Consider the following 25,947-nt stretch of genomic DNA (forward strand, 5'->3'; position numbering starts at 1 on the left):
GACACCTTTTCCTGTCCCCCCGTGCAGGGCGAAGCAAAGGGCCAGTGCTGCTGAGGGCAGCGATGAAGCCCAGCAGAACCTCACCTGGTTTGAGTTCCTGTCTAATGAGTGAGTGAGCCAGCGGGTGGTGGAGCTGCCTCCATCCCCATCCCGGCCGGGATCACAGCCCCTGCCCCGAGGAGCTAACTGTCCAGACAGGCGTCCCCTTGGTCTCCTCCTCTTGTAGGCATGAGCCGCCCCGTGGGGGGATGAGATTTTCCTAAGGACAGGCAGAAAGTCAGTGGCTAAGCTGGGATTTGAACCCAGGTTCCTGGAGGGCTCAGCACCACCAGGCTGCCGAGGTGGGGGAGCGGCTGTCACGGAATCAGATGCTCACGTGGGATTTGGGAAACTCCTGCAGGGCCCCGGGAGGGGGATGGAGGTGGGGGCATTAGAGTGAGATCCATAAAGAGTCTTTCCTGGGGGTGGCCGGAACAGGGCACCTGCCTGTCCCAGGGCTTCCCTGGCCCTTTCCTCCCCTGCCCCACTTTTCCTGCCCTTGGCATGAGACCCATTTCCAGGCACTTTCCAGGACTGAGGACAGCGGGAAGAGCGACAAGATTGAGAAAGGCACCAAGGTGAAGCGCCGGCTGAGTTCCCTGCGGAACCGCGTCACCGGGTCCTGGCAGAAGGATAAGGTGAGAGAGAAACGCGGAGGAGTTGGACGGAGGCTTCCCGGGACCCAGGGAGGGGCTAGCTGGGCTGTTTTGGGATGGACTGGGTGCTCAGTAGCCCAGCCTGTAACACTGCTGGGAGCCTCCATGCCGGCTGCCGGATTTGCTCATAGACCTGTCCTGGCTACTCCTGCAAGGGCTGCCCGATGTCTCGACGTGCAGGGAGGATGTGACCGCATGGCCTCCCGTGTGGGGCGAGGGTCAGGAAGGGGGCTGGTGGTTGGGTTGCCTGGGGGAAGCCGTTCTCTTCCCAGTGCAGAGACACCCCGGCACATCCCTCCCCAGGAAACCATCCCCCGGGCAGGGGCGAGTTGATATTCTAAGGGGTGGTGCAGATGTCTAATGCACACAGGCTGCATCCTGCCCTCAGTCCTGCGTGCACCCAGCCTCGTGGGGCTACGGGGATTCTGGGGCTGGCTCAGTCCCCTGGGAACCTGTGCAGGCTGGGAACGAGCCACCCAAAGGTGCTAGCACTAAGGAGTGTGTGAGGGACAGAAGGTGCGGGTGGCACGAAGCCCCTAGTGACCTCGTGCTCCGCAGGGCCATGACGCTGCTTCTCTCCCTTCTAGGGTAAGAGCAAAGAGCAACCGAGAGAGAGAGAAAAGGAAAAGGAGCCAGTGGAGCTGAAGGAAAGTTGGAAAAGGGTCAATGGGCACCAGCTGGTGCCAGGGACTTTCTCCAGCAGCACCAGCTGCTCGCTGTGCGCCAAGCCACTGGCGAATAAAAATGGTCTGCAGTGCCTGAGTGAGTATGGCTGCTGGCTGGGCCTGCTCACCTTCCCCCTTCCTACCTGGCTTGGCCTGGCCACTCCTGCCCCTCTCCCTCCCTGCCTGGCCGAACCACCCTGCCCCCCTCCCTTCCCTCCTGGAACGACCTGCCCACTCTCCCTCCTTCCCACCTAACCTGGCCAGACCTGCCCACTTCCATCCCTTTCTGCCTGTCTTTGACCCAGATTCCTGCCTGGCCTGGCTGTACCTGCTCCCCGCTCTGTGATTGGCTTGGCTGTGTCCCCACTTCTTGTATCCTGGGATCCTGGCTTAGCCTCTTGGTTCCCACACTCCCAGGCCTGGCACCCTGTTCATTCTCATTGGTCTTAGCTGCCTGGGCATCTCCTGTCTCTTTCCCAAAGCAGGGTTCAGGGTCAAATTTGTCCCCTTACATTGTCTATGAACAAGAAAGGGAAGGCCCGGTAACGCGCTGACCATCCCGAGTGGCCCTGAGGGCGCTGTCATGCCGGCCTGGGGCCCTGTCTTTCCTTCCCAGAGAGACAGAAGCCTCAGCTGAGCCCGTGATGTGGGAACAGACCCGGGGAGTCAAAACACCACCCAGGGCTGAGCTCAGCAAAGCCAGCGAGAAATGCTTGGCTTGGCACTCGCCTGTGGAGCAGCCTGGTGCAGAGGCAGGACAGACTCAGTGCATCCCTAGGCGGGGCCGGTGGTGGGGGGCTGTCTGCATGGGCCACCTGCTTCCTGTGCTTGGCGGGTGGGTGAAGCTGCTCAGGGCACTGCAGAGCATTGACTGTCCAGAGGGCTCATTTGCAAGCAATGGCAGGATCCCCGGGCCTCTGGGCAGCGCTCGCTCCCCAGCGAGGGACTTTCAGAGATGCTCAAGGTCAGTAAAACCCTTGGGGGGAGGGGCGGAAAGGACCGGCCACCCCGGTGCGCCCCACAGGAAGCATCTTTTCCCTAGCAGCACTGAGGTGTTAACAGGTGCTTTCGCTGACCCCGCTCAGATAGGGCCTCTAGCCAGGTGTGTGTAACAGGTTCAGGTTAGTTTGTATTGCGGCACCACCATGGGCGGCGGGTGGCGTACGCAAGGGAGAGCACTGCCTTCCCAAAACTGCCTACGTGCCCTGGTTGCCGGGGAAGGCTGGGGCCGTGGCGCACAAGCCCGGCTCCCCAGCCACCAGGGAGAGATGGGGAAGTGGTGTGGCAGCCCTGCTCCCTGGTCACCAGGGCGGGCTGGGGTCAGGGCCAAAGAATAGCAGCCCCAGCCCTCCAAGTGGTCAGGAAGGATGGGGCTGGGAGTGGGCGGGGCTTGGCCCCACAGGCGGGGCCTCAGGAGGGAGGGGCGGGGCTAAGGCTGCACCTAGACGTCAGGCCCTGCCGTGCTGAGCGCTGCACAGACACCTCTTAGAAAGGTGACTCTGGCCCCAGAGAGTTTATGGACTGAAGGTTCAATGGGAATACAGCGGAGACAAGGAGCCCATAGAAAGCAGGGGGCTGCTGGTTGGCCGGGGAAGCACCAATTGCAGGTCCCCAGCCTGGTGCGCGTGTTGTAGGTGTCACGGCGGCGGAGGTGTTAAGGGGTTTCAGAGGAGACTGGGAGATGACTTAGCAGATGTGTATTGTGAACTCCTCCCACGCCTGGTTACGGGGAGGCCTTGGCGTGTGGGATGTTGACTTTCCAACGAGCTACGTCCGCCGTGACTCACTGTACACTGACATCCTGCTTTGATACCCGGGGGAAGCCTCCTTCGGGAGCTCAGCCCCGTGCTACCGCTGGCTGGGTTTCCTTGCACTGCCGGGCAGATCCTGGGTTCGTGTCCCCAGGCTTGCCTGCCGCAGGGGTTGGGGCTCAGGTCTGTTGGGTAGGAGAGCCCAATGCCGGGGCGCCTGGATGTGCACATGGGCCAGTGGGTTGCTGTCTAGATCCATGGGGCTGCGTACAAAGCTCGGCTCTGAGTTGGGAGAGCTGTGACCCTGCATCTCCCGCGAATGCACAAGCACCGGACCCTGACACGTGGGAAAGGCTCCAAGTTGTGTGAGCATCTCCTTTGGCTTTCCCAGGTGCCTGTGCTGCACTGGCTGACGGAGTGCACTGGGCTGGGGCAGCCAGGGTTTGTTCTTGCATCGTGTTCCCCTCGTGGCTACCTTGACAGGTGGTCGAATCATTGCCCAGAGGTGTAGGCCGGCTGCTGTCGTTAGAGGCCCTTCTGCACCCAGACCAGGGCTGAGCAGCAAGCTGCAGCTTGTGGGGACAGCTGCATTCGGATCGGGCTGGAGAGCTTGCTGGGACCACGCCTTGTCCAGGGCTCCTGTCATGTGGCCCTGAGAAGGGCAGAATTTGGGTCCCTCTCCCTCACTGCAGCTGCACAGCCATATGACCTCAAACGTGTGTAGCAGTGACGCTGTGGCTGGTCAGGTGACCGTCCCGCAGTGCTAGACAATTTTCACCCTCAGAGTAAGCCCGTGCCTTTCCCGCAGACATTGGCTGTTCCCTTCGTTCCGGGAGGCACCTGCCCCTGTGGTCTTAGCACAGCAGGCGCTGCTGTTGACTTGCTATGGTGGCAGCATTTTAACAGCAGCGCCACCACATGGCAGAAGCGAAAACAAGTTGAGCGGCGTAGATGAGCAAACTGGAAAAAAAACCAACAAATGGTCAGGTAGCACTTGATAGACTAACAAAACATGCCGATGGGATCATGAGTTTTTGTGGGCACAGCCCCCTTCTTCAGATGACCGGAGTGTTGGATGTCTAGGACCAAAATAAATAGGGGAGATTGGAGGGAGAGTGGAAGAAGGGAAAATTGTGGGGGGGACAAGAAAAGGTAGTTGGTAAAGTGGAATATGACCTGGATTGCCAGTGAGACTCAGAGCCCGGCCCCTTTAAGAAGCAATAGCAGGACCTAATTCAGGAAGGCAAAGAAGAGTCATTTTGTGGCTGGTAATGTCCACGCAGGCCACAAAAGAGGAAATCATCCTCGTGAGACCCACACAAGACACAATTCCCTGCCTCCGGTCCCGCCAGCCATGCCTTGAATCAGGGACACCCTAAGGCACAAAGTCCCTTAGGGAGGCCAGGCTGAGAACCATGTGGGGTCCAGAGCATGACTCCAGAACGTTTTTATGTAGCCCCCTGTTGCAGGACAGTAGGTGTAGCACCAGTCCGAGCACTGGTGGAAAATCCACACCTTAAGCTACACTAACCAGTCCCTGGTGCAAACAATGCGCTGTCAATGGTCGGGTTTCTGACATTAACATAGCTACCTACCTTCAGCTAATGCCAGCTCCAGCCCTGGGGAAGCTGGTGGTGGCTGCCTGGCCACTTCTGGGGCAGTGTGGGGACAGAGACAGGATTTGAACCCACAATTGCAGGCTCTGGAGGTTGATGTCTTGTCCATTGGGACCCACCTCACCTCCTGCCGATGCCAGCTCCAGCCCTGGGAAAGCTGGCAGTGGCTGCCCAGATAGTCCCAGGCCAGGCACCATGGAGCCCAGCCCCAGAGCAAGCCTCCAGTGCTGGGATCGCTCTCAGGCCTGTGGGCGATCTCCCATTGGCATGGTGTCTTCACGTAAGCAGCCCAGCTGCACCGGTGCACTGGTGTAAGTGTAGCCAAGCCCTGACTCGGGACCGGCTGGGATTCCCACTCAGTGGGGTCCCTGCTGCCATTGGGCCCCCATCCCTGCTGTCCAGACAGAGCCCGCTCCCGTTCTCGAGTGTGGAAAAGGCTGGGTGTCTGAATTAATCCCCTCTCATAAACATGCTTCCAATGTTTATGTAACAGGAGTTAGACGAATTCCAGGAAGCCGCTGCCAGGAGCAGAGCTCTCCAAGTCGGCTGTGCCATGGAAGGGAGCCAAGGGTTTGCCACTGAATATGTTAGCACAGGGTTGCTTCTGTACTAGTGAATTAGGGTTGACCGCTGGGGGCCTTGCTGGACCCTGGTGAGTGATGGGTTACAGATCAAAGGCTGTGCGAGGCAGGGTGCAGCCCCCGGTCTCATGGGCACACCAAAGAGAGTGCCTAGAGAGCTACCCGCCAGGTCTATCATTGCGGCCAAAGCACTTTGCAGATTTCAGGGACGCTCTTCTCCCCTTTGAGAGTAGTTATACGAGTGTGTTTCTAAACCCTCGTAAATCATAAAGGCTGGGGGACCGGCGGGCTCTCTGGCTGTGTTGAACCTGGCTGACGTCCAGGGCTGGCCGTTACAGCGCCGCTCACGGAGCGCCACAGGGAAACCGCTGTTGCGTGTCCACTGTGCTCCTTGTGATGGGGGAGCATGTCCATGTTAGTGGCTCTTGCAAGGCCACAGAGAGCAGTGCCTTGTGGGAGCTATCCCCCTGTGCCACTGGCCACAGGGTGCTTTGGGAAGAGTTTGCAATGCCGCATAGAGCAGGCAGCATCAGATGATGCAGGATTCCCAATCTCATTGCTTCATGGTCATCCTGCTACATTGACAGCTGCTTTTCAAAAGAAGTCTGGGGGAAAGGGTGAGCATGTGTGTGTGCAGGGCCAGATTAAGCGGGGGGGGGAGCTAGCTGGGCAGCTGCCTGGGGCGCCAACCTATGGGGAGCACCTGATGGCAGCTGTAAGGGGCGCCACGCACCCAGGGGCCGCGTGGCGCCCCTTAGGGCTGCCCTCAGACGCTGCATGCCTGGGGCTAGGGACCACGTGGCACCCCTTAGAGCTGCCATCAGGCACCGTGTGCCCGATTGCGGCTGTAAGGTGCGCAGAGTGCCGGGGGGGTGGGGCCGCGCATGCGCAGTGCGTGTGCATCACACGCCCGCTGCCTGGGGCGTAGGAATGGCTCGAGCCAGCCCTGTGGGGGGAGGGAGGGTGGGAGGACCATGTGTTTGGGGGATGTTAGCATGCTGTCCTGTAAGTTCACACACCTCTTGAGGCAGAGGGAAGGGGGAAACCCCGACATCTCAGCCCTCCTATCCCCATCTCCCTTCCTGGATCTTTTCACGGCAATCTCTTGCTCTCTCTCTCCCTCACACACAGACACCTGCATCTGTGTTCTACAGCAGAAGAATGGTTTGCTCTGTATCTTGGAGCAAATCAGCCCAGCATACAAGGTATATGTGCAGGCCTGTGGGGCAGACAGCTGAGCTCCAAACAAGGAGCAGTGGGGATTTGAGGGATTATGGGCCATTTCCAGAAGTCACTCAGAACGCAACAAACAATTCAAGTGTCCTCACTGGCACCCCAGGACTGTATCCAAAGCACAGCGAGCACTACACTTCTTGTCAAGGTGATTTACCTAGGCTACATCTAGACAGTGGCGCTATTTCAGGATATCAGAAGTATCCTGAAATAGCTATTCCGCGTCTTTAACCACCCCCCCCATTATGTTGAAATAGATTTCAAAATAACAGGCGTGCTGTTCTGGTGTCCCTGTAACCCTTGTTCCACAAGGGTTAGGGGACGTTTCAGAATAGCTTTTTATTTTGAAATTAGATCGAAATAAGAGACGCAATTTGCGTGTCCTATTTCGACCTACGGGTGCAGTGTAGATGCATCCTCAGAGAGCAGCAACTGTGGTTTTAGTGCATGCTAAGTGCCTTGCTAGTGTGGATCCCTTGGGAGTTACAGCACTGGGAGCTGATTTTCTGCACAGGAATTTGCCAGTAACTGTCTAATCTGATCTCTTGCTCTCCGTGGAGACACTCGCATCTCTTCCTCATCCTATACTCAGGCTCTGTCACATGAAAGTGACTCCCTAGCCTTGCCAGTTGTGTTTAGTACATGTGTTTAGTTGCCCTGGGCTCTCCAGTGCCGCACCAATAAGCTGATGTAGGCAGGCAGCGCTGGGCCTGGGAAAAGGCCAAGTTCTGTGAATTCCAACAGGATTCTGCTGCTAACAGACACTTGAAACTTGACATTTCTGGAAAGAGAGACAGCTGCCTAACAGCTTCTATTTAAGGAAAAGGGAGAGGAATGGCTGTGACATGGTGACTGTTATACATGTGCTGGGAATCCTGTTTGGAATGGGAATTTACTGAGCAGGGTCCAAATAAAACAGCCAGCAGAACCCAAAAGGCCCCAGTGATACGGTGCTAACGTTACTGTGGGCTGGAGCGAGGCGAGACTTCAAGCAATCTGAGAAGCTGGCTCCGGATGGGAGCCTCAATGAGCATTTGCTGCCGCATATCTGCATCCTAGTGGATACTCATTGTGTCCCCAGGAGTTTAGCCAAAGGGGGCAGGATGGCTCTTTGCAGGCAGGCCGCTCTGTTCAGTGCGTCTCCTTTTTACTGTTCAACTTCTTTTCCTTTCAGTTCAGTCTTGCTTTTTTCCTTGTCCCTCCCTCCACTGCCTGACACTGCCCCAGGATCTTGTCTTCTCGGCTGGGGGAGTGGAAAAGCAGGCGTGTTCCTAATGGAGTGTCCTTTGATGAGATGTCTGGGTGCGGCATGCCAGGAGAGCAAAGCAGCTGGGGCTGCCTTGTTGCCCCCACAGCTGGTGATGAATGCGGGGTGGGGGGAACACCACTGCTGCGGCGCCAGTCCCCATTCTCCCTCTTGTCAGCTGCTGTCCAGTCCCTCCCACCCCCGGATTCTGTGGGGCACGTGTCCCTCACACTCACCTGGGCATTAGATGCCTGAAGTGAAAGACAAAGGAAACAGGTAGTAGGGAGACAGAGATGGGAGTGTTACTTCAGACCTAATTCAATCAGGGTGGATGAGAATAAGGAGGTGAGAATACCTAACATGGACAATTACTTGTGGTAATGAGTGAGCCAGTCCTCATTCACACCCATTCTGATGGTATCAAATTTGCATATGAATTCCAGCTCTGCAGTTTCACCTGGCAGCCTGTTTTTTATTTTTATTTATTTTTTTTGCTTGAGGATGGCAACTTTCAAGTCAGTAACTGTGTGTCCAGAGAGGTTAAAATGTTCTCCCGCCGGTTTTTATATGTTACCGTTCTTGATGATGTCTGATTTGTGTCCATGTATTTATTCTGTTGCATAGAGACAGTCTTGTTTGTCCCACGTACATGGCACGGGGGCATTGCTGGCACCTGATGGCAAATATCACATTAGTAGATATGCAGGTGAATGAGCCTTTGATGGCATGGTGTCTTGGCTCCTTCCCCACTCTGGCACAATAAATGTAGAAGTGGGGTCCCGCAAAAGTATCTCAAAACCTTATCTTTCCAGGCTCTGGTTTAAAACTCCCCCCCCTCCCCCATCTTAAAAACCAAGACATTGGGGATAAAATCCACTGCCACTCTCAAGTAATGATGAGAAAAATCAGGGGAGAGTTCACTTGGGAAATCTTACCCCAACGTAAAAACAGGACACAAAAATGAACCATTGCCAGGTTAATAAAAAGAAAAGAGAAAACTTGTATTATCACCACAATATTCCTGTTGTAAGCATAATGACTAGATGGAAAAGTCACAAATTAATATACTCATGGGGGGATCCCAACTGTGGGGCAAGTCTTAATTACAAAGGAGAGCAAAACCCTTTTTTTTTAAATGCACAGACATCGATCCCATTTCCCAACCCATAAAACAATAAAACCTAATGGATTTATCTAACCCTTACCCTACTTATAGATAGTGAAGAGTCTATTATTGGAGGGAGACATTCTGTCTCCCTCAGTAGCTGGAGGAAAAACTGCCCAGGGACAAAGAAGAGAAAAAAACCTAAAAATTCCTTTGTCCCAGTTTGAAATTCCTACCTGCATTCCTATTGGCTGACTATACCTGGCTTAGGTAAGGGACATAGTTAAGCCCTTAGTCCCCAGGCTGCTGGCCATCTCTCATGATCATGACATATGGCCAATGTGGTTAGGTCCTATGATGGTGTGGAAATACAAGGAAACAAACCATATAGGCTGGCATGATAGGCAGTGGTCTCAGCACACCAGCAGACTCAACATGCCCCAAATGTGAAGGACAGTCTGGCTACATCTACACTACAGGGTTTTTGCACAAGTAAAACCTGCGGAGCGTCCACACCTCAAGCGTGTTTTTGCGCAAGTAAATTTACAGTAAATCAAAAGAACAGGGGTTTTTTGTGGTGTAGGCATTCCTCTTCTACGAGGAATAACTCCTTTTTGCGCAAGAGTTCTTGCGCAAAAAGGTGTGTAGGGATGGGCAACAGGGGGGTTTTGCACAAAAAGCACAGGTGCTCTGATGGCTATTAAGCAGTTATTTTCAATCCCTTTTCACGTCTGGGATCCCTCCTGGAATCCAGTCTGTCACGACTGAACTGAATATAATGAAAATAACTAGAAGAGTTCATTGTTTCAGCTTGACAATGCTCATGGCAAAATGAATTTAAGAGTTTCGGGTATTTTAGGGGTGTGCTTAATCACTGACATTCAGAACTTTGTGTTCAGATCCATTCACAATCCAAATAGGGAAGAAAATATTTGAATGATGGTAGAATCAGGGTGTAGGTGAGTAATGATTTGCTCACTTTAAGATGGCATTTGAGACAAAGACTTTAGCACAGGCAGTGATTAAACAAAATAGTGTAGTGTCTCATCCACTTGTATATGCAGCTGTGGAACCATTATACAAGAAACAAATGGAATGTAAAATTAAGGACAGTATTTTCGTTCTGAGTTGTGCTTCTACACGGCTTTGCTAATGCATCTCAGTACCCACCTGAGGTACCCTCTTCATTATTGCAGCCAATCTTGCCAGCTTTGCTGACGCAGCCAAATCCTGGCATGCAAGTGATATCTTAGTTTTTTAGTCCTGGGCTGCTCCTGAGCAGACCTGGACAGTTCCAGATTTTAATATGTTGATTCTGTGATGACTAGGCTAAAGCTAAAGTTCATGGAGTAGGATTTGCCATCAAGAATGAACTAACAAAGATCCTATCTGAAGTCCCTGTCCGCATCAATGAGCATCTCATGGCTCTCCACTTGAAGCTTGCCAAAAACCAACAGGCAACTGTCGTGAGTGCTTATGCACCAATTTTAGATGTCGAAGATGATGTGAAGGAAAAGTTTTACACCCAATTGGACACAGTCTTGAAAGACATTCCCAAAGAAGACAAGATTATTCTTTTGGGAGATTTCAGTGCCAGGGTCAGAAGAGAAGCAGACCTCTGGCAGACCATCATTGGAAAAGGAGTCAGCAATAGGAATTCCAATAGAGTGTTCCTCCTTGCGAAATGCACAGAACACAAGCGTGTCATCATGAACACCCTCTTTCTGCCAGAAGAATAAATTTAAGACCTTATGGCAACATCCTCGATTGAAGCACTGGCACCTTATAGATGATGCTATCATCTGCTCTCGGGTTCTGCGCGATGTCCTCCCCATGCAATGACTAGCGCTGATGACTGCTGGACCGATCACAACCTCATCTGATCCACATTGGTGATTATGATTGTCACCAAAGGGAGAACTCAGAAGAAACTGATCCAATGTAAGACCAATGTATAAGGCTTGAAGGACCCCACCAGCCTTCATCTGCCTTCACAGCTGTTGTAGCATTACCCTTGCTATCATCTGCCCGTTCTGCTGTTGAGAACTTTTAGGATAATTCTTCGTCTGGTCCCTCCCTCTTGACCTTGCTGCCATGGGTGACCCTACTGGGAGTACAAGACTCTCTATGGCATTGGTCTTGGTTCACTGTAACGCGCAAGCCCACTCACCATGACAAGGTGACGAACCGGAGAGTGAGCCTTTGGAAGCCTTAGCAGTAATACAAAAATGAAAATAGATTTTTATTTTCAGCAGTGTGAATGCATTCATTCATATAATATAGCATTACAAGCTCTGCATCAACCACTGAAACTAAATGTCCCTTACTGTAAAATATCTCCCTGCATGGCAATGGTTGCTTTGGAAATGCATATTAATATGTATACCTTCCATTCTGCCAGCTGCACAGAGCACACCGCAAGTCAAAGCCTAACCTGGCTAGAAAAAACTTCTCCAGTGCTGCAAGATGCCATACCCCAGCTGCCCTTGTGTAAGCTGACACAAGATTTCAAATACCACTCTGGCGCTGTCTTTATTGAATGGAAAATGGCATCATCATTTTAATATGATCAATACCACATATAATGTAAAGTCTTAAATGATCTCTACACAAACATATGAACTGCCTTGCTAACGCTGTCAGTTGAAGTATTATGCACTATTTATTAAAGGTCTGGCTATTTTTTCCCCTAGTCCCCAGCTTTTGCTGATGAGAAGCAGGGCTTCTGTTAACCTCTTTGGTGAAGGTTCTGTTTATAACTGTCTCTAAGCTCCTACTGGTCATGGAGCTCTTTGAGAAGCAGCAAGTTTATCATCCATCCCTAAGATTAGGTTCAAATATTATTGGCCCTGTTCATAAAAGGCCAAATGTTCATAAACAAATGTTATTAAGTATTTCAAGAGGGAACTGACTGGCTGTCTGTGCGTGCAAAGAGACCGTGAGCAGTGTCCACTGAACTGGGTAGGGATGAATAGCATCTCCTGTGAATGCCTCTCCTTTGTCTGTGGGGGATCCTTTATGAGTCTGAATGCGTAGAGCCCTGCGTATACAGGCAGTCCCCGGGTTACGTACAAGATAGGGACTATAGGTTTGTTCTTAAGTTGAATTTGTACATAACTTGGAACTGGCTCCAGATTCAGCCGCTGCTGCTGAAACTGACCAGGGGCTGACTACAGGAAGCCCGAGGCAGAGTTGCTCTGCCCCCACCTTCCTGGAATCAGCCACTGATCAGTTTCAACACCGGCTGAATCTGGAGCCTGGGACAGAACAACTGGGGTGCTGCCGGGTAGATCCCCCCAGGACCAACCCAGCAGCACCCCAGCTGCTCTACCCCAGGCGTCCACAACAAAAGCCTGGTCTGCTGGGGGGGGGGGGCGCACTAGCTGCCCACCCCCGGCAGACCAGGGAGACCCAGAGCAAAGCCGCAGAGGCGGGGGGTCCCGAGCCTCCAAGGCTTTGCTCCGGAGCAAAGCCTCAGAGGCGCGTGAACTTGCCGCCTCTGCGGCTTTGCTCCGGGTGTCCCTGGTCTGCTGGAAGGGGTCCCCAGCAGACCAGGGACACCCCGAGCAAAGCTGCAGAGGCGGCGGGGTCCCGCGCTTCCAAGGCTTTGCTCCGGAGCAGCTTTTCTCGCCCCGGAGGACGCGGTGGCGGGACCACTGCGCGTCTGGGTGGTCCCGCCGCCCGCGAGTTCTGGGGCGAGAAAAGCCCCGTTCGTAAGTGCGGATCCGACATAAGTCAAATCCGCGTAACTCAGGGACTGCCTGTATACAGAATTTGTATCTGAATCTGCGAAAGTGAGTGACGGGGATCTGCTTTTTGTCCATGGAGGTGGATACCTGGGGATATAAAGCAGTTATCTGCAAATTTGCAGGGCTCTGTGCATGGGCCCTCATTATTTGCTGCTCTAAACCTGCAGCCTCTTGGAGAAGGAGTGTTTACACGATTCAAAGATGTCCCAGAGGGAGCAGTTCTCCATGAGGTTGAGGTTCTTTTCCCTACAGATCCTGGCTTCCCACAGGCGTTGGAGGCTGATCCTCCTCAGTTTTTGAAAAGACCATTTGAAGGGAATGTGGAGATGATCTTCCTAGAGCGACCAGAACTCTTTAACCTTCTCTCTTGAATTTCATTGCGAGTAGGTTTAATGAAACAGGGCTAGGGTTGCCTGTGTGTTGGAAAGCAATATTTAGTGCAAAGCAGCTTGCTGGCTGGGAGCCTTGGTCTGAGCACGAGTTTATATGCTCATCTCAGGCTGTGTATCTTGCTATCCAGATGAGTCCATTGCTCCCTGCTCTATCTCCCCACCATGTTTGCAAGAATCTATAACAAACAGGTGGTGGTTCACCAAGGTTAGCTCCTGGTGGGCCACAGCAGAAATATTTACCTGCACTTCCACAAGTACGGGGGATAGCAAGTAGGGAGGTGGGGCAGTTAGTGGCCTAATGGAGAAGGTGTCCGCCCTCTCTGGCGGCAGCCCAGCAGCCACCACCTTCTCCATGGAGATCTGTGGCCAATGGGAGCTGTGCTTTCCCCATCTCTCTGTCTGTGGAGGTGCAGGTAAACACAGTAGTGTGGGGATATGACAGAGACTAACCATGGCCGATTGAATCTGGCCTATGGGTCAGCATTCACCCCTCCCTGTGCTATAATGAGCCCCTTTATACAGATCTCGCTCAGGGGTCCCAGAGCTCAGGCTCCAGCCAAACCCTGTCGCTATGTCTACATTGGCATGATCTTGCGCAAATACTCTTTAAAGAGTTTTTGCGTTAGAGTATTTACGCAAAACAGCATCTACACTGGCATGTGCCTTTGCGCAAGAGAGGTGCTTTTGCGCAAGAGCATCCGTGCCAGTGTAGATGTTTTCTTGCGCAAAAAAAGCTCCGATGGCCATTGTAACCATCGGGCTTTCTTGCGCAAGAAATTCATGTTGCCTGTCTATACTGGCCTCTCGCGCAAGAACAGTTGCGCAAGAGGGCTTATTCCTGAGTGAGAGCCTCATAGTTCTTGTGCAAGAAGCACTGATTTCACACATTAGAACGTCAGTGTTCTTGCGCAAGAACTCCCCGCCAGTGTAGACAGGCAGCAAGTTTTTGCGCAAAAACACGCCAATGTAGACACAGCCTGAATATCTCCCCTGTAGTCATACAGTGGCATAGCCTGAGCTCCAGTTGGCTGCCTCATGCCATCCCCCGGTTTTGTACTGCAGTGTAGACATGGGTATCCCTTCCCAGCCTGACTTGCTGAGCAGAGATGGTTGTTTGTTTGTTGTGCCAGCGCCTACAGATCACTGCGATAGGTCTGATGTGCTGGGAACATGGCCAGCTACAGCCTCTGCCCCATGCAGCGAGGGGCGGGGGGAGAGTCACTGAGAGACCTGTCTGTGGTCGAGCCTGAGGGTGCTGCCTTCAGAGCTCAGGGTCTGCATCCCCTGAATCACAGACCCCCCTGAGCTACTGCGCTGAGACGGGGGGGGGGGGAGTCTGTGACTCACGGGGTCTGAGTCAGATGCCCCCCAGGCTCTTCCCCGAGCCACCCGCCTTGCCCCCCTGAGTCAGACCCCGGAGCTACACCCTGCCCCCCCCAGTCACAGCCCCCCCCCAGCCCCAGACCCCTCGAGCTACACTCCCTAGTCACCCTGCCCCCTGAGTCAGCCCCCCCAGCCTCCACCCCCTTCCCCCTGAGTCACAACCCCCCCCCCCCCAGTCAGACCCCTCTGCCACCCCCTCCCGTCGGGGGTGGTGCAGAGGCAACTGGCGCATGCGCCGGGCCGCTCCTGTCCCTCCCCTCTCTGCTTCCGGGTCACAGGGGCGCTTCCTGTTGCCTTGGCGGCGGTTCCCCAGACTCTCGGTAAGAGACCGGGGCCCCTTCGCCGCTGCCCCCCCCCCCGCCGTGATCCGCTGCCCCGAGGCCTGTTCGCTGGCCTCGCCTTCCCCTCCCCTGGGCGCCCCCCCTCCCCTGGGCGCCCGCAAACCTGCTGGGCCGGTGGGGGGCAGCGCCTGTGTGTGGGACTGTCCCATTGCAGGGGCCGGTGGGGGGGCGCAGCGCCTGTGTGTGGGACTGTCCCATTGCAGGGGCCGGTGGGGGGGGCAGCGCCTGTGTGTGGGACTGTCCCATTGCAGGGGTCGGTGGGGGGGCGCAGCGCCTGTGTGTGGGACTGTCCCATTGACAGGGCCTGGGGGGGGGCAGCACCTGTGTGTGGGACTGTCCCATTGACAGGGCCGGGGGGGGGCAGCGCCTGTGTGTGGGACTGTCCCATTGCAGGGGTCGGTGGGGGGCGCAGCGCCTGTGTGTGGGACTGTCCCATTTAAGGGGCCGGGGAAGGGGCAGCTCCTCTATCTGAGACTGTCCCATTGAAGGGACCTGTGGGGGGGGGGGGGCAGCGCCTGTGTGTGGGACTGTCCATTGAAGGGGCCGGGGGAGGGGCAGCACCTCTAAATGGGACTGTCCCATTGCAGGGACCCTCCTGGGGGAGACACCCAGGTCTGACACCCAGGCGGTTGCAGGGTTGAAAGGGCTGCCCCCTTCCCCTCCCCCGCAGCATCCCCCACACCTCTGGGGTACCACCTGTGAGCCCCCAGCTCGTGTCGCCTCCAGCCCAGCTCAGGCCAGTTCCGCTGCACCTTGGCAGGTTCGGGCGGGAGCCTGAGCCCTGGGATCCCTCACTAGGCTCATGGCTGGAGAGAGTCAAGAGCAGCTTGGACAGAACATCGATCAGGGATGGTCTAGCCCAGGGGTGGGCGATGATACACCCTGCTGGGTTAGTCCCAGGCGGGCCCCCACCTCCATGTTTACAGGCGCCTCAGCAGCTGTCGGCGGATCGCAGCGCTGGCGGCCGGTGGATCGTCATTCACAGCCACTGCGAGTGGCAGGGAGCGCCGTGGGAGTGGGACTCCACTTCTCACCGTGAACGGCGATTCATGAGCTGCCATCTGCTGATACCTGTGGAGGTTCAGGTGAACATGGATGTGGGGGCCCACCTGGGACTAGCCCTGTGGATCGGATCCCGTCCGAGGTCTGGAATTTGCCCACCCCTGGTCTAGACGGTGCTTTGTCCTGCCGTGAGGGCAGAGGACTCAATGACCTCTCAAGGTCCCTTCCAGTTCTAAGGTTCTACGATTCTAGCAGCTTGCAAACCTTGTGGGGAGGTAGAGTGGAGAGCAATGGAGGCTGGGCTGGAGGCTACACTAGCTGGAGGATTGTAGGCAGCGGTGAAGCAGACGGTGTGCTATGGTAGAGGAGAGCTTATTTTAATTTTTTAAGTTGTGAGGTACATAAACAAGCTTGAGGCATTAGGAGAAGAGCTTCTGTCTTAGGAAGCTGGCTTGCCGAGGCATAGGACTGCGGGAGCTGGTATCAGAGAGGTAGCCGTGGTAGTCTGAATCTGCATAAACAAGGTCCTGTGGCACCTTACAGACTAACAGATTTATTGGAGCATAAGCTTTCATGGGTAAAGACCCACTACATGCATCTGATGAAGTGGGTCTTTGCCCATGAAAGCTAATGCTCCAATAAATCTGTTAGTCTGTAAGGTGCCACAGGACTTTTCATTGTTTATGCAGGAACTGGCACATTCCCCATACATGCTGGTTCCCGCCTCCTCCCCCTGTTCCCGCTGCCTCTGTATCAGAGGCAGCAGTGGAGGAGCTGTGTGTAACCATGAGGGTTAACTGATGAGCCCAGTTAGATGGGTACACAGTCACATCCCTAATTAGAAGGGGTATTTATCTATCCAAGTGTTTTATATTCCATGTCTTAGCTTAAAATCAGAAGCAAAAGTGAAATCACTAATGAACTTCCTGGAGCCTTTGATATATCTCCTTTATTGAGGTAAAAGCTCTGCTTGATATATTTGTGTTTGTTTGGTACTCTGAGAGCCATATTTTATGTATGTATTTTGGCCTTGCAGCTCTAACGGAGCTGTCAGATACTAACTTGTTGCACTTCCACTCAATGTTTACCGATCAGATGTTTTAAATACCTTTTGTAATTATGTCACGGTTGCTACTTCACTCCCTATTAACTATTAACTCCATAGTGCGTTTAATAGCAAGTTTGGACACATTTTCAGCATTTGCTATTGAAAAGTTTGAGACTAGAAATGGGGGGAAAAATTATTTTAGGTTACAACGCTCATTTTGTTAAACAAACAAACCCCAAAACAAAAAAACTCAGTGCTTGATCTTGAATCATTTTTGTTGCTGAGTTTGTCTTGACTTTTTTTGGGGTGGTGGTGGGAGTTATTTGAAAACTACTTCTCCGTCTAACATTTAGAATTTAACACATACTTGGAAAAACAACCCCTTGCTTGTTATAGGAGAGTGAATAGTCTTAATTGAGAGAGTAAAATTATTCAATTAGTATAGATTTAATTGCTTTTCAGCATAGATTGTTCCTGCTTCTATTTCAGAATGTGAAGTAAATTGCAGTTCGGCACCCTGCCCAGTTTTGGTTTCTATTCTACTCCTTTAGGTATGTTAGCAATATAAGCAGGTGCCGGTCACTGGAGCCACTAGGACAAATTTAAATCTGTTCTGAACTGATTAGGATATATGATCTGGATTGACTGAATTCAGAAGTTGCTGCAAGTTCAGCTGAAACTCCACCTCTCTGATGAATTTGTCGCAGACAATTTTCTGGCATGTTCTGTCAGTATTACTAAAAGAAACTGATTGCGTATCTTCAGGTCTATTCAGTTACCTTGGGCTACGAATGCATCAAATTGTTTATAATTCATCAATCTTACATAGCAATTTAGTTTCCATAAGCATGTGATAGTGTGTATTTAGTGCAGATGCCGGATACTGTGGAGTTGGGATTTAAGCACAGTTTGTGATTTAATTCTGTTTGTGCTGTGAATCCTAATGGAGTTTACAGCAAATTAGTGTTTTAAGGCATAGCTTTAAATAAATACCTTTATTGTTAGTCCTTCAAGAGCACATTCATCAAGAACTGCATGGCATTTCCTGTAGACTCAAGTTAGAGAAATCTTGTTTTTCATATGGAAAAGGTTTATTTTTGGTCTCTGAAGAATCAAAGCATGTCTGACAGCAAAGCAATCGTGAATGTCAAAGGAAAGGTATTTGGTTTGCAGTTCATTTCTGTCAGGCCAAATCCATTAGGCAGTGAGTATATCCTTAGGCAAACTCTGTGCCTTTGCAAACAGTGACTGAGATTGCCAAATCTTATAACTAAACTGAAAGATTTACCTGGCGTTGCTCAGGTCCTTAACCCAAATAAGTTTTGTTTTTCTTCATTTAAATCATTGTTCTGGGTTGAGGCTGGGGATGAGGGATTCAGTATACAGGTGAGAGGACAACCCCAGCCCTCTCTCACCGCAGCAGTTTGAGGCCCGGTGAGAAGCACCTTTCCATCGCTGCTGCATCTGCCATGGGCACAGCCAGGGGAGGGGTGTATGTCCCCCATCTTGGAGGACAGACAGACAAAAACCCCCACACAAACAGACAAACACTCTGAAATATAGAGTAGTAAGGATATAAAATACTAGTTAATCAGTTAACTGGTTAAACCTTAGGTTAACCAATTAAGCAGGATCCTGCCTCCGCCCCTCCCCAAGTGCAATGGGGCCGGCAACAGCAGCTGGGAGTCTTCTGCATGGGGGGCCAGTGAGGGGCTGCTCCCAGGTACCAGTTAACCAGTACCTGGTAAGCATCACCCAGAAAGAGTGATGTTTACCGGGTAACTGGTCACTCATTCATATCCCTGTATGTAGGCAGCTGTCCCTCTTTCTACCCCTGCTGCCCCAGTGGCATTATAGTTATTCTCAGGGCTTGCTGAACTGATCTGCGCATGCACAGATTGCCCAAACCCGGCTCTTCCGGGTTGCAATCTACTCTCCACGAATGAGTAGATTGCATTATTTGTCGAGCCCTGGTTATTCTGGCTCCTTGCTGCCCCAGTGTGGTCATTCTGTAGTACAACTGCACCTCTTGTCAGACTCTTCCCTTTCCATTTTATGAGAAACAATCCAATTCCAGGCATATCCCATTGTCCTGGCAAAACCAAACCCTGGCCTTACTTTAAGTTATGATAAGAGGAAGCTGCCTACCACATTTGGTAGCCCTAGCTCTTACAGTTTAGGAGGAGTTTTTGAACAGATGGACTCACAGACGGACAAATGGACTCACATTTCTAAAATATATAGTAAGAAGATCTTGCTTCAAGGATCTCTTCAGTCTTTCTCTGTCTAATTTTAAAAACAAATGTTCTAGAACCACATTGAGACTATTAGCAGTCAACTATCAGGATTCAACCTAATGACAGTATACCTAGATGTTAGCCAGAACTGGGGTAGAGAAAAATGATTTTTTTTAATTTAAAAATTGGATTTTTTTTCTTTAAATCAGATTTTTTTCTCTGGAAAAAAAAACAATAAAATATTGAATTTCTTATCACAAACATGCTATGCATATACTTACAGTCTCATAAAAATGAATTAATGGCTCTAGTCTCTCCAGCCTAATAACCAGCTCTTGCTTCTTGAAAGTTCTGGGCTTTCCATTTCTGTTTTTCAGCAGACTAACATGGGCAAAGACAGATACAGGCTGGATCAGATTTTTTTTGTTCTGTGCTTATGTGGTGTTGAACCTGGGCGAAGCACGGCAGAATTAGTTAAGACATTGTCGGAAGCATTGGTCCCCAACCTTTTGGGGCTGCTGGGAGCCTGGGGGTGGGAGCTGCAAGAATGGTTCGGGCTGGCCCTGGTCACTAGGCGGTCGCACATAACTGCCCTGGCGGGTGCCATGACACCTGCAGGCACCACGTTGGGGACCGCTGGTCTAAAGACAGACACACGATATATTAGAAAGGATGGAGGCAGCATAGAAAGCAACGTTGAAGTGGTCTGGAAATGAAAAGGGAAGACATTATACAGCATGTACAGGCAGTCCCCGGGTTACGTACAAGATAGGGACTGTAGGTTTGTTCTTAAGTTGAATTTGTATGTAAGTCGGAACTGGTACATATTGTAGGGGAAACTCTAGCCAAACATTTCTCCAGAGCTCAGTTTTATTCTCCCACACCTCACTTCCCTCAGTCCTCTATTCTCAAGCTGAGGTGTCTGCTGAGAAAAGCCGCTCCGCATCTCCCTGGTCTGCTGTGGGGGGCGCTAGCTTTGTGTCTCCTTGGTCTGCTGGGGGGAAGCAGCTAGTGTGGGATTGCCTCACCCCGTTTGTAAGTAGGGGTCCGATGTAAGTCGGATCCATGTAACCTGGGGACTGCCTGTACACAGCTTCCTATATTCCCTATAGTTTTGCCACAGAAAACCTGTCATAGGTTTTGGATGTAAAAGAGAGCCTATCTGGGAATATTTTGAAGTTCATTTCCTGAGTGAAAAAGGAAAACATGTCAAGTATAAGCTGAGCAAGGTGATGCAGGGCCTAGCTGCAAGAATGAAACATCATAAGGAAAAGTGCTTATTGGGAGAAAATCATGTGGATGAAGATGGAGATGTCTCTGAAGAACAATATGGATCAACTTTGAAATGCATCATTTTCAGGACTCTCTCTATGCCTTTTAGTATAAAAGTGTGATCTTACAAGCAAATTCCCAAGCCTTTTGCGATGTTGGGTGATGCTAGGGGAAAAAACGTTTAGCTAAGTTAATCTTTATGGCTTGTTAGATTCTAAATCTAGGTAACTAATTAATCACCCAATTATACAGTACGGAAAACTGCAGTAAGAGAAATTTAGAGTTGTCAGTTGCCACTCTTTTTTAAAAAATATATTACATAATACTTGTGTCTCTCATAGTCACAGACCATAATGGTGATGCCATAAATCTATTCCCTATTTTACTTCAGCATAACTCAGCTTTCCTAAAGGGATCCCATCTTTTTTTTTCAGTGGGGCTTACTCCAAAATTAAGTGCACTTTAAGTACATCCAGTTTTAGCTTTTTTGGTAACTTGGAATCAGATCTACATCAAAATGTCAGGGGAAGTAGGGAAAATGAGAGCTAGTTGTAGACGTTTTAAGAACACTGTACATTTAGTGTTCTGAGCACTTGTCTGTTAGCATTAAAAACATTTGAAAATTAAAAAAAAAAGTTAAAGGATAGCCATCAGCCAGCAACTCAGGAGATTTCTTCAATTGCAAGTGTGAACATTTATGGAATATTTAAGATTTAGTTTACTAAAATAAGTGCTATTGTGTTTGTGTGATTTAGTTCTTACCATTTCTAATGTACTGCTCCTACATCTGCAGCTTGATATATAGGTAATGAGTATTAGGTACTATTTCCTAAATTAATAAAAATCAAAATATTTTTACAAATTATATAGAATGTGCTCTCTTAGATGATGTAAAATGCTGTATTGAACTGTACAGTAACATGTTTTTGTGATCAAATTTGCACTATTGTTCGAAGAAATAAGTGAAGTAGTATCAGTGGGAAATTGGATTTAAATCACTTGTTTTTTTTGTGATTTAAATCATTCCACCCTGGCCACAACTGATTTCCATACGACCATTTAAGAGTAGTTTTACAAAACAATGTATTTATAGTCTGGTGGCAGGGTCATGCCCACTCATTGTGCCTGGTGAGTCATAGCTTCACACAGGAGCCTGTAGTAATTATTGGACATTCTTGTATCTGCCTGTCAGTCTTGTATTACTTGTTGTGGGAGGGAATGTATTGGCAGGTTCAATTTGTCTTAAAGGTTCGGTGACGTGTCAGATACTGTGGGTCAGCCTAACCTGCCAACCTCTCTGGAGGACATCAATGTGTTGTCCAAAAAAAAGCACTCCTTTATGTTGGTTTGGAAATTAGTTTCTACCAGTAGCTGCATACACCTTAAATAAACATTAGCTGAATCCTAAACTGTTGGAGGTGGTTCCAGAGCTGCTGGATTTTGACAGGCACTGAAAAAATTTCATTACAGATTGAACTTCTCTAATCCAGCACCTCTGGGACCTGACGTGCTGAACCAAAGAATTTGTTGAACTACAGAAGGTCAATATTGTCTAGCAGCACTGCCAACACTTCCAGGATCGTGCGCAATGTAAAATCCTGTTTAATCAGTTAAGCGGGATCCTGCCCGTGGCACAGTGGGCTGGGCCTGGCCAGAGTGCAGGCTGGTTAATATGTCACCCATTTACATCCCTACTTGTGATATGAAAGGTAGAAATACTGTAGAAACATGGAGCAATTAATTGCACTTTTGTAGGAGATTTCATATTGGTATTAGGAGATCACACAAATGAAGACTATTACTCTGTGCCACTAGGTTACACTATGAATCTGCTATATTCATCCTGTTGTGTTAGGGTTGGAACAAAAGACGTTTATGTGGTACTACTCCTGCCTTAGGTTGCCATCTGGAATTGCCCCCAAAGTACGCTGGTAATGGTTTCCCTTCATATCCAATACAGCCTGTTGATATTAGCTTTTTAAATAATGGGTCTTGTCTTCATTCTTACAAGGTTGAGCATTTTGCTATAACACCAGGAGTCAAAATTGCACAATAAGTGTTCCGAAATATCTGGGGTTATTTTCTGATCCTTTCAAATCTCAGAAATCAGTTTTCTCTCTGTCTAAATGGGTATGGTAATAATTTAAATATTTTGTACATTTCAGACTGTGCAGTGAACGTCCACAAGAACTGCAAGACCTTATTGGCTGAATGCAGCAGTACCAGACCCAAGGTAGGTTTTACAATTTCTTGTCCCTTATAATCTAGGAGTAATAACATTTATGTGAGCACATAGATAATGTATTGAATTCAGTGGAACTACTCTTATTTACATCAGCTGAGAAGCTGAACTTGCATATTCAAATCTCTGAATAGTTACTAATTGGTCCCGTGAGTATCCCTTAATCGTTTGTGTATGTGCAGGGGAAACTGAGTCAGGCACAATTACCTAAGGTTATGAAACAAGTACATGTCAAGAATTCCTGGCTCTTAAACCCATTGTTTGTTGCTGAAACATGTTGTCTCTCTAAAAGCAAATGATGCATATTCTAAAATTGGGTACACCTGTTCTTTAATGCCACTGCAAGGAATAGATAGGCACACAGCATTCTTGGTCCATGCTCGAGGAGGCTTGCATGAGAGGAGGGAGTTGAATCAGAACAGTTACATGCTAATTATAATCTGAGCACTGGAGAAATGGTGGTTTCATGTTCTAAACTGTAAAACTTCTGAATCTTTCCAACCCATGGCTCAGTGCCTTGACTTCCTGCCAAGAAGTTCATTTCTTATCTGTATCAAAGGATTCCGTATAAGTTTACAGTGTGATCATAATCAATACGCATCTGTAAAATGTTTAGAATGTTCATGTTTTAAAACATGGTATTTGAATATCATTTCCTCCTTTACTTATCGATTGAGACTTGCATTCAAATTTTGGGTTCCCCCCCATGTGCAACTATTGACTTCTGAGACCAATAGCAGTGCAGGGTGTAATATGGGGAAGAACAAAAGAGGGCACAGAACAGCTCAAGTCTTGGCATTTAAGGGAGAAAGGAACCAATTTTTCAGCCCAGTCCAAAGGGCAGTATTATTGTATTAAACTTTCACATCAGTCTGTTTTCTTAACATGCAAACTCTATTGTACAGATACAGCTTTCTACAAACTCTAATATGTAATCAGGCTCCCACAAATCAACTCTAGGGCAAGAGAAAGGAAAGAAGTAGGCTGAAATAGAACAGAAGACAAAATAAATAATGAAATGCAATGAAACCCCAATGTGTATTATTAATTTTTCCAGTATATTGACATCTTGATTTTTAACATACTGACCTTTGGACATTGCCATATCATATGAATGAGGACTTTTCTGTATGGGAGAGTTGCACTGATGTATCTAAATCTGTGATTTAAAGTGCTTTAATCAAACCTTCACAAAGCAGATACTCTTCTTTTGGTTTAAACCAGCTTAATTCCATTAGGAATTGGTTTTAAATAAACCAAAATAAGATAACCTGAAATAAGTGTCCACACAGGAGTTTATGTGATTTAACTAAAGCTATTTAAAATCACACCTTTAAACTGTGCAGCTTTCTGATGTAGGCAAGACTTAGTCTTGCTTATATTCTGCAAAGCATTCTTGCCATTTATTTGTAATCTTTAAATCTAGATATAGTGAGTTGTTTTAGAATGTAAAAAAATTTAAGAACTTTTTTTTAAAAAAAGCTTTTGGTTTCCTAGTTCAAGTGTAGGAATCCACTTGTAATCTGTAATTCATATAGTTGAAAATATAGTTTACTGTGAAATGGTGCTATCATCTGTGTACTTAAGGGCACACTTTAAGAAAAAACATATTTTTTTTCTCCTATAGCAGAAGGATTTGCAACACAGACCTCCTGGATCCCCTCAAAGTTCACCTCAGTGCTTTTACCCAGGTTGGTACCAAAAAATTATTTCTGTGCTCAAGGCTTGTCTGAGTTTTTATACTTTTTTCTTTGTTTTAGAAACAATAGGCATAGTATTACTGAAGGTTAGAAAAGGTCTCTTTCAATAATATGATTTCATTTATCTCCACTGAGAATGAGCTAGAAGCATGTAGAAGTCTCCTGTGTGTTTTTACCTGCTTGTATTTTTATTCTTTTTTTTATACTTTCTTGCTGTGTAACCTCAAAATATCACAGTGAAGAAGGATCAATAAGCTAGTTTCTCATTGATTGCCTATTCTCTGGCTTCTGAAAAGACTAGAACTGTGAACTGGAACCTTCATTTTACATCAGATTTTCATAATTGTCTATTAAAACTTTCCTGCAACTGGTGCTTGCTAGCAGTCTGTGAGGCAAGTGGGCATTAGCTATCAAATATATACTTTGTTGAAATAAATTTGGGGGAAAAAAAGGATTGGGGAAAAATATTTGAAAAGAGCAGTTATTTTGAAGCATAAGCTCTGAAATAGCTTTTTCTATTGCCATGGAAAATACATGCCTGTTTTCAGGCCCCAATAGACAAATCACTTTTATTCCCCGCCACAGCTGTGGTCGTGAAGCTGTACTGAGGTTGTTTAGATTCCTCCAAATGGGCATTTTCACTGTTGCAGAGCTTGCTCTTATCAAACAGACTGTAGGATTCTGCACCTTTGCTTTGAATTTTTCTAAAATTTTGGATGCTGATGTTTATTTCAAAGCACAGCTGTTCTTCTCAGTGAATACATAAAATATTAACAGGGTGTTCTCCATCTAGTAGGTCAGAGTTGGATCTGTTTGGGTTTATGCCCATGTGACTGAGATCACAGTCCAGCCAGCACTGGGCATGTGTAAGTACAATTTTAGGTGGTAGGAATTGACAGGTGTGTATTAAGAGGAGAAGGAGATATCTCTGGTTGTAAGATCACTGGGTTGAGCAGAGCAAGGGCAAAACTAGTCTCTTTGCCTGGTCACATTGGTCTCTGTTCAGTTGTGTTACTCAAAGCACATTGTAGATGAGGAAGTCTGTTATCTGGAGTGTCAGTGTGTATGGTAGGGGGTAGCAAACTTGCATTTTAAGGGTTTTTTTTAAACTTTTACTGTGGTGACCTCACAAAGGGATTAATTGTTAGAATAAGATAGGTAATTGCTTTTGTTGTTTTGTCGGCTTGTAGGAAGGTTTAGAGACTAAAATAGGAAACATAGGAAATAATGAAAATGGAAAAAGTGAAATCCTAGGTCTTGCGGTTGGAACAGCTCTGCTGTATGTAGTTTGGTCTGGTGTGCTGAGCTAACAGCAATCAATGACTCTCAGCAGTGTATAGACAGTGCTAATTGAACTCAGAAAATGACCTTTATTGCAGACTCTGCAAGGTAGACTGAAAAATGGAAACATGTTTGAAAGTAGAAGGGCCAAGAAATTGAAAAGACTAGGTATGGGCAGTAAATGTATTTACTCATCGTATAATCTGTATTAAAATAGTAAATTATATCTAGCTGGGTATTTCTTTAAAAGGAAGTAATTTCAAGAGGCGGTCCTAAGATGCAGCATTGAAGGCCCCAATGTTGGTTTGGCCTTATTGACATTTAGGAATATTTTTTGTATATTCCGCTTGTTTTGGTAGTGAAAAGATAAAAGCTGTTGGGCGTCTTTTAAACACATAGTGAAGGATT

The 25,947-nt window shown here is 48.8% G+C and overlaps 1 protein-coding gene across 10 annotated transcripts in view; it reads left to right on the forward strand.

Annotated features, from left to right (window-relative positions):
* The window catches only part of ARHGEF18 (Rho/Rac guanine nucleotide exchange factor 18), a 95,332-nt gene that overhangs the window by 30,224 nt on the left and 39,161 nt on the right, over positions 1-25,947 (forward strand). For 5 of the 10 annotated variants that reach the window (XM_089774926.1, XM_089774922.1, XM_089774924.1 and 2 more), the window contains 5 exons: positions 28-108; positions 572-677; positions 1,283-1,457; positions 22,482-22,549; positions 24,186-24,249. In XM_089774926.1, coding sequence (XP_089631052.1) covers positions 28-108; positions 572-677; positions 1,283-1,457; positions 22,482-22,549; positions 24,186-24,249 — 494 coding nt within the window. Of the gene's footprint in view, positions 1-27; positions 109-571; positions 678-1,282; positions 1,458-14,650; positions 14,737-22,481; positions 22,550-24,185; positions 24,250-25,947 lie in introns of those variants that run through there. The other 5 variants (XM_089774923.1, XM_089774925.1, XM_089774927.1 and 2 more) reach the window with 4 other exon arrangements.

This window comes from Pelodiscus sinensis, chromosome 32, assembly GCF_052426305.1.
Source record: "Pelodiscus sinensis isolate ZL-2025 chromosome 32, ASM5242630v1, whole genome shotgun sequence".
NCBI classification, from domain to species: Eukaryota; Metazoa; Chordata; order Testudines; family Trionychidae; genus Pelodiscus; species Pelodiscus sinensis.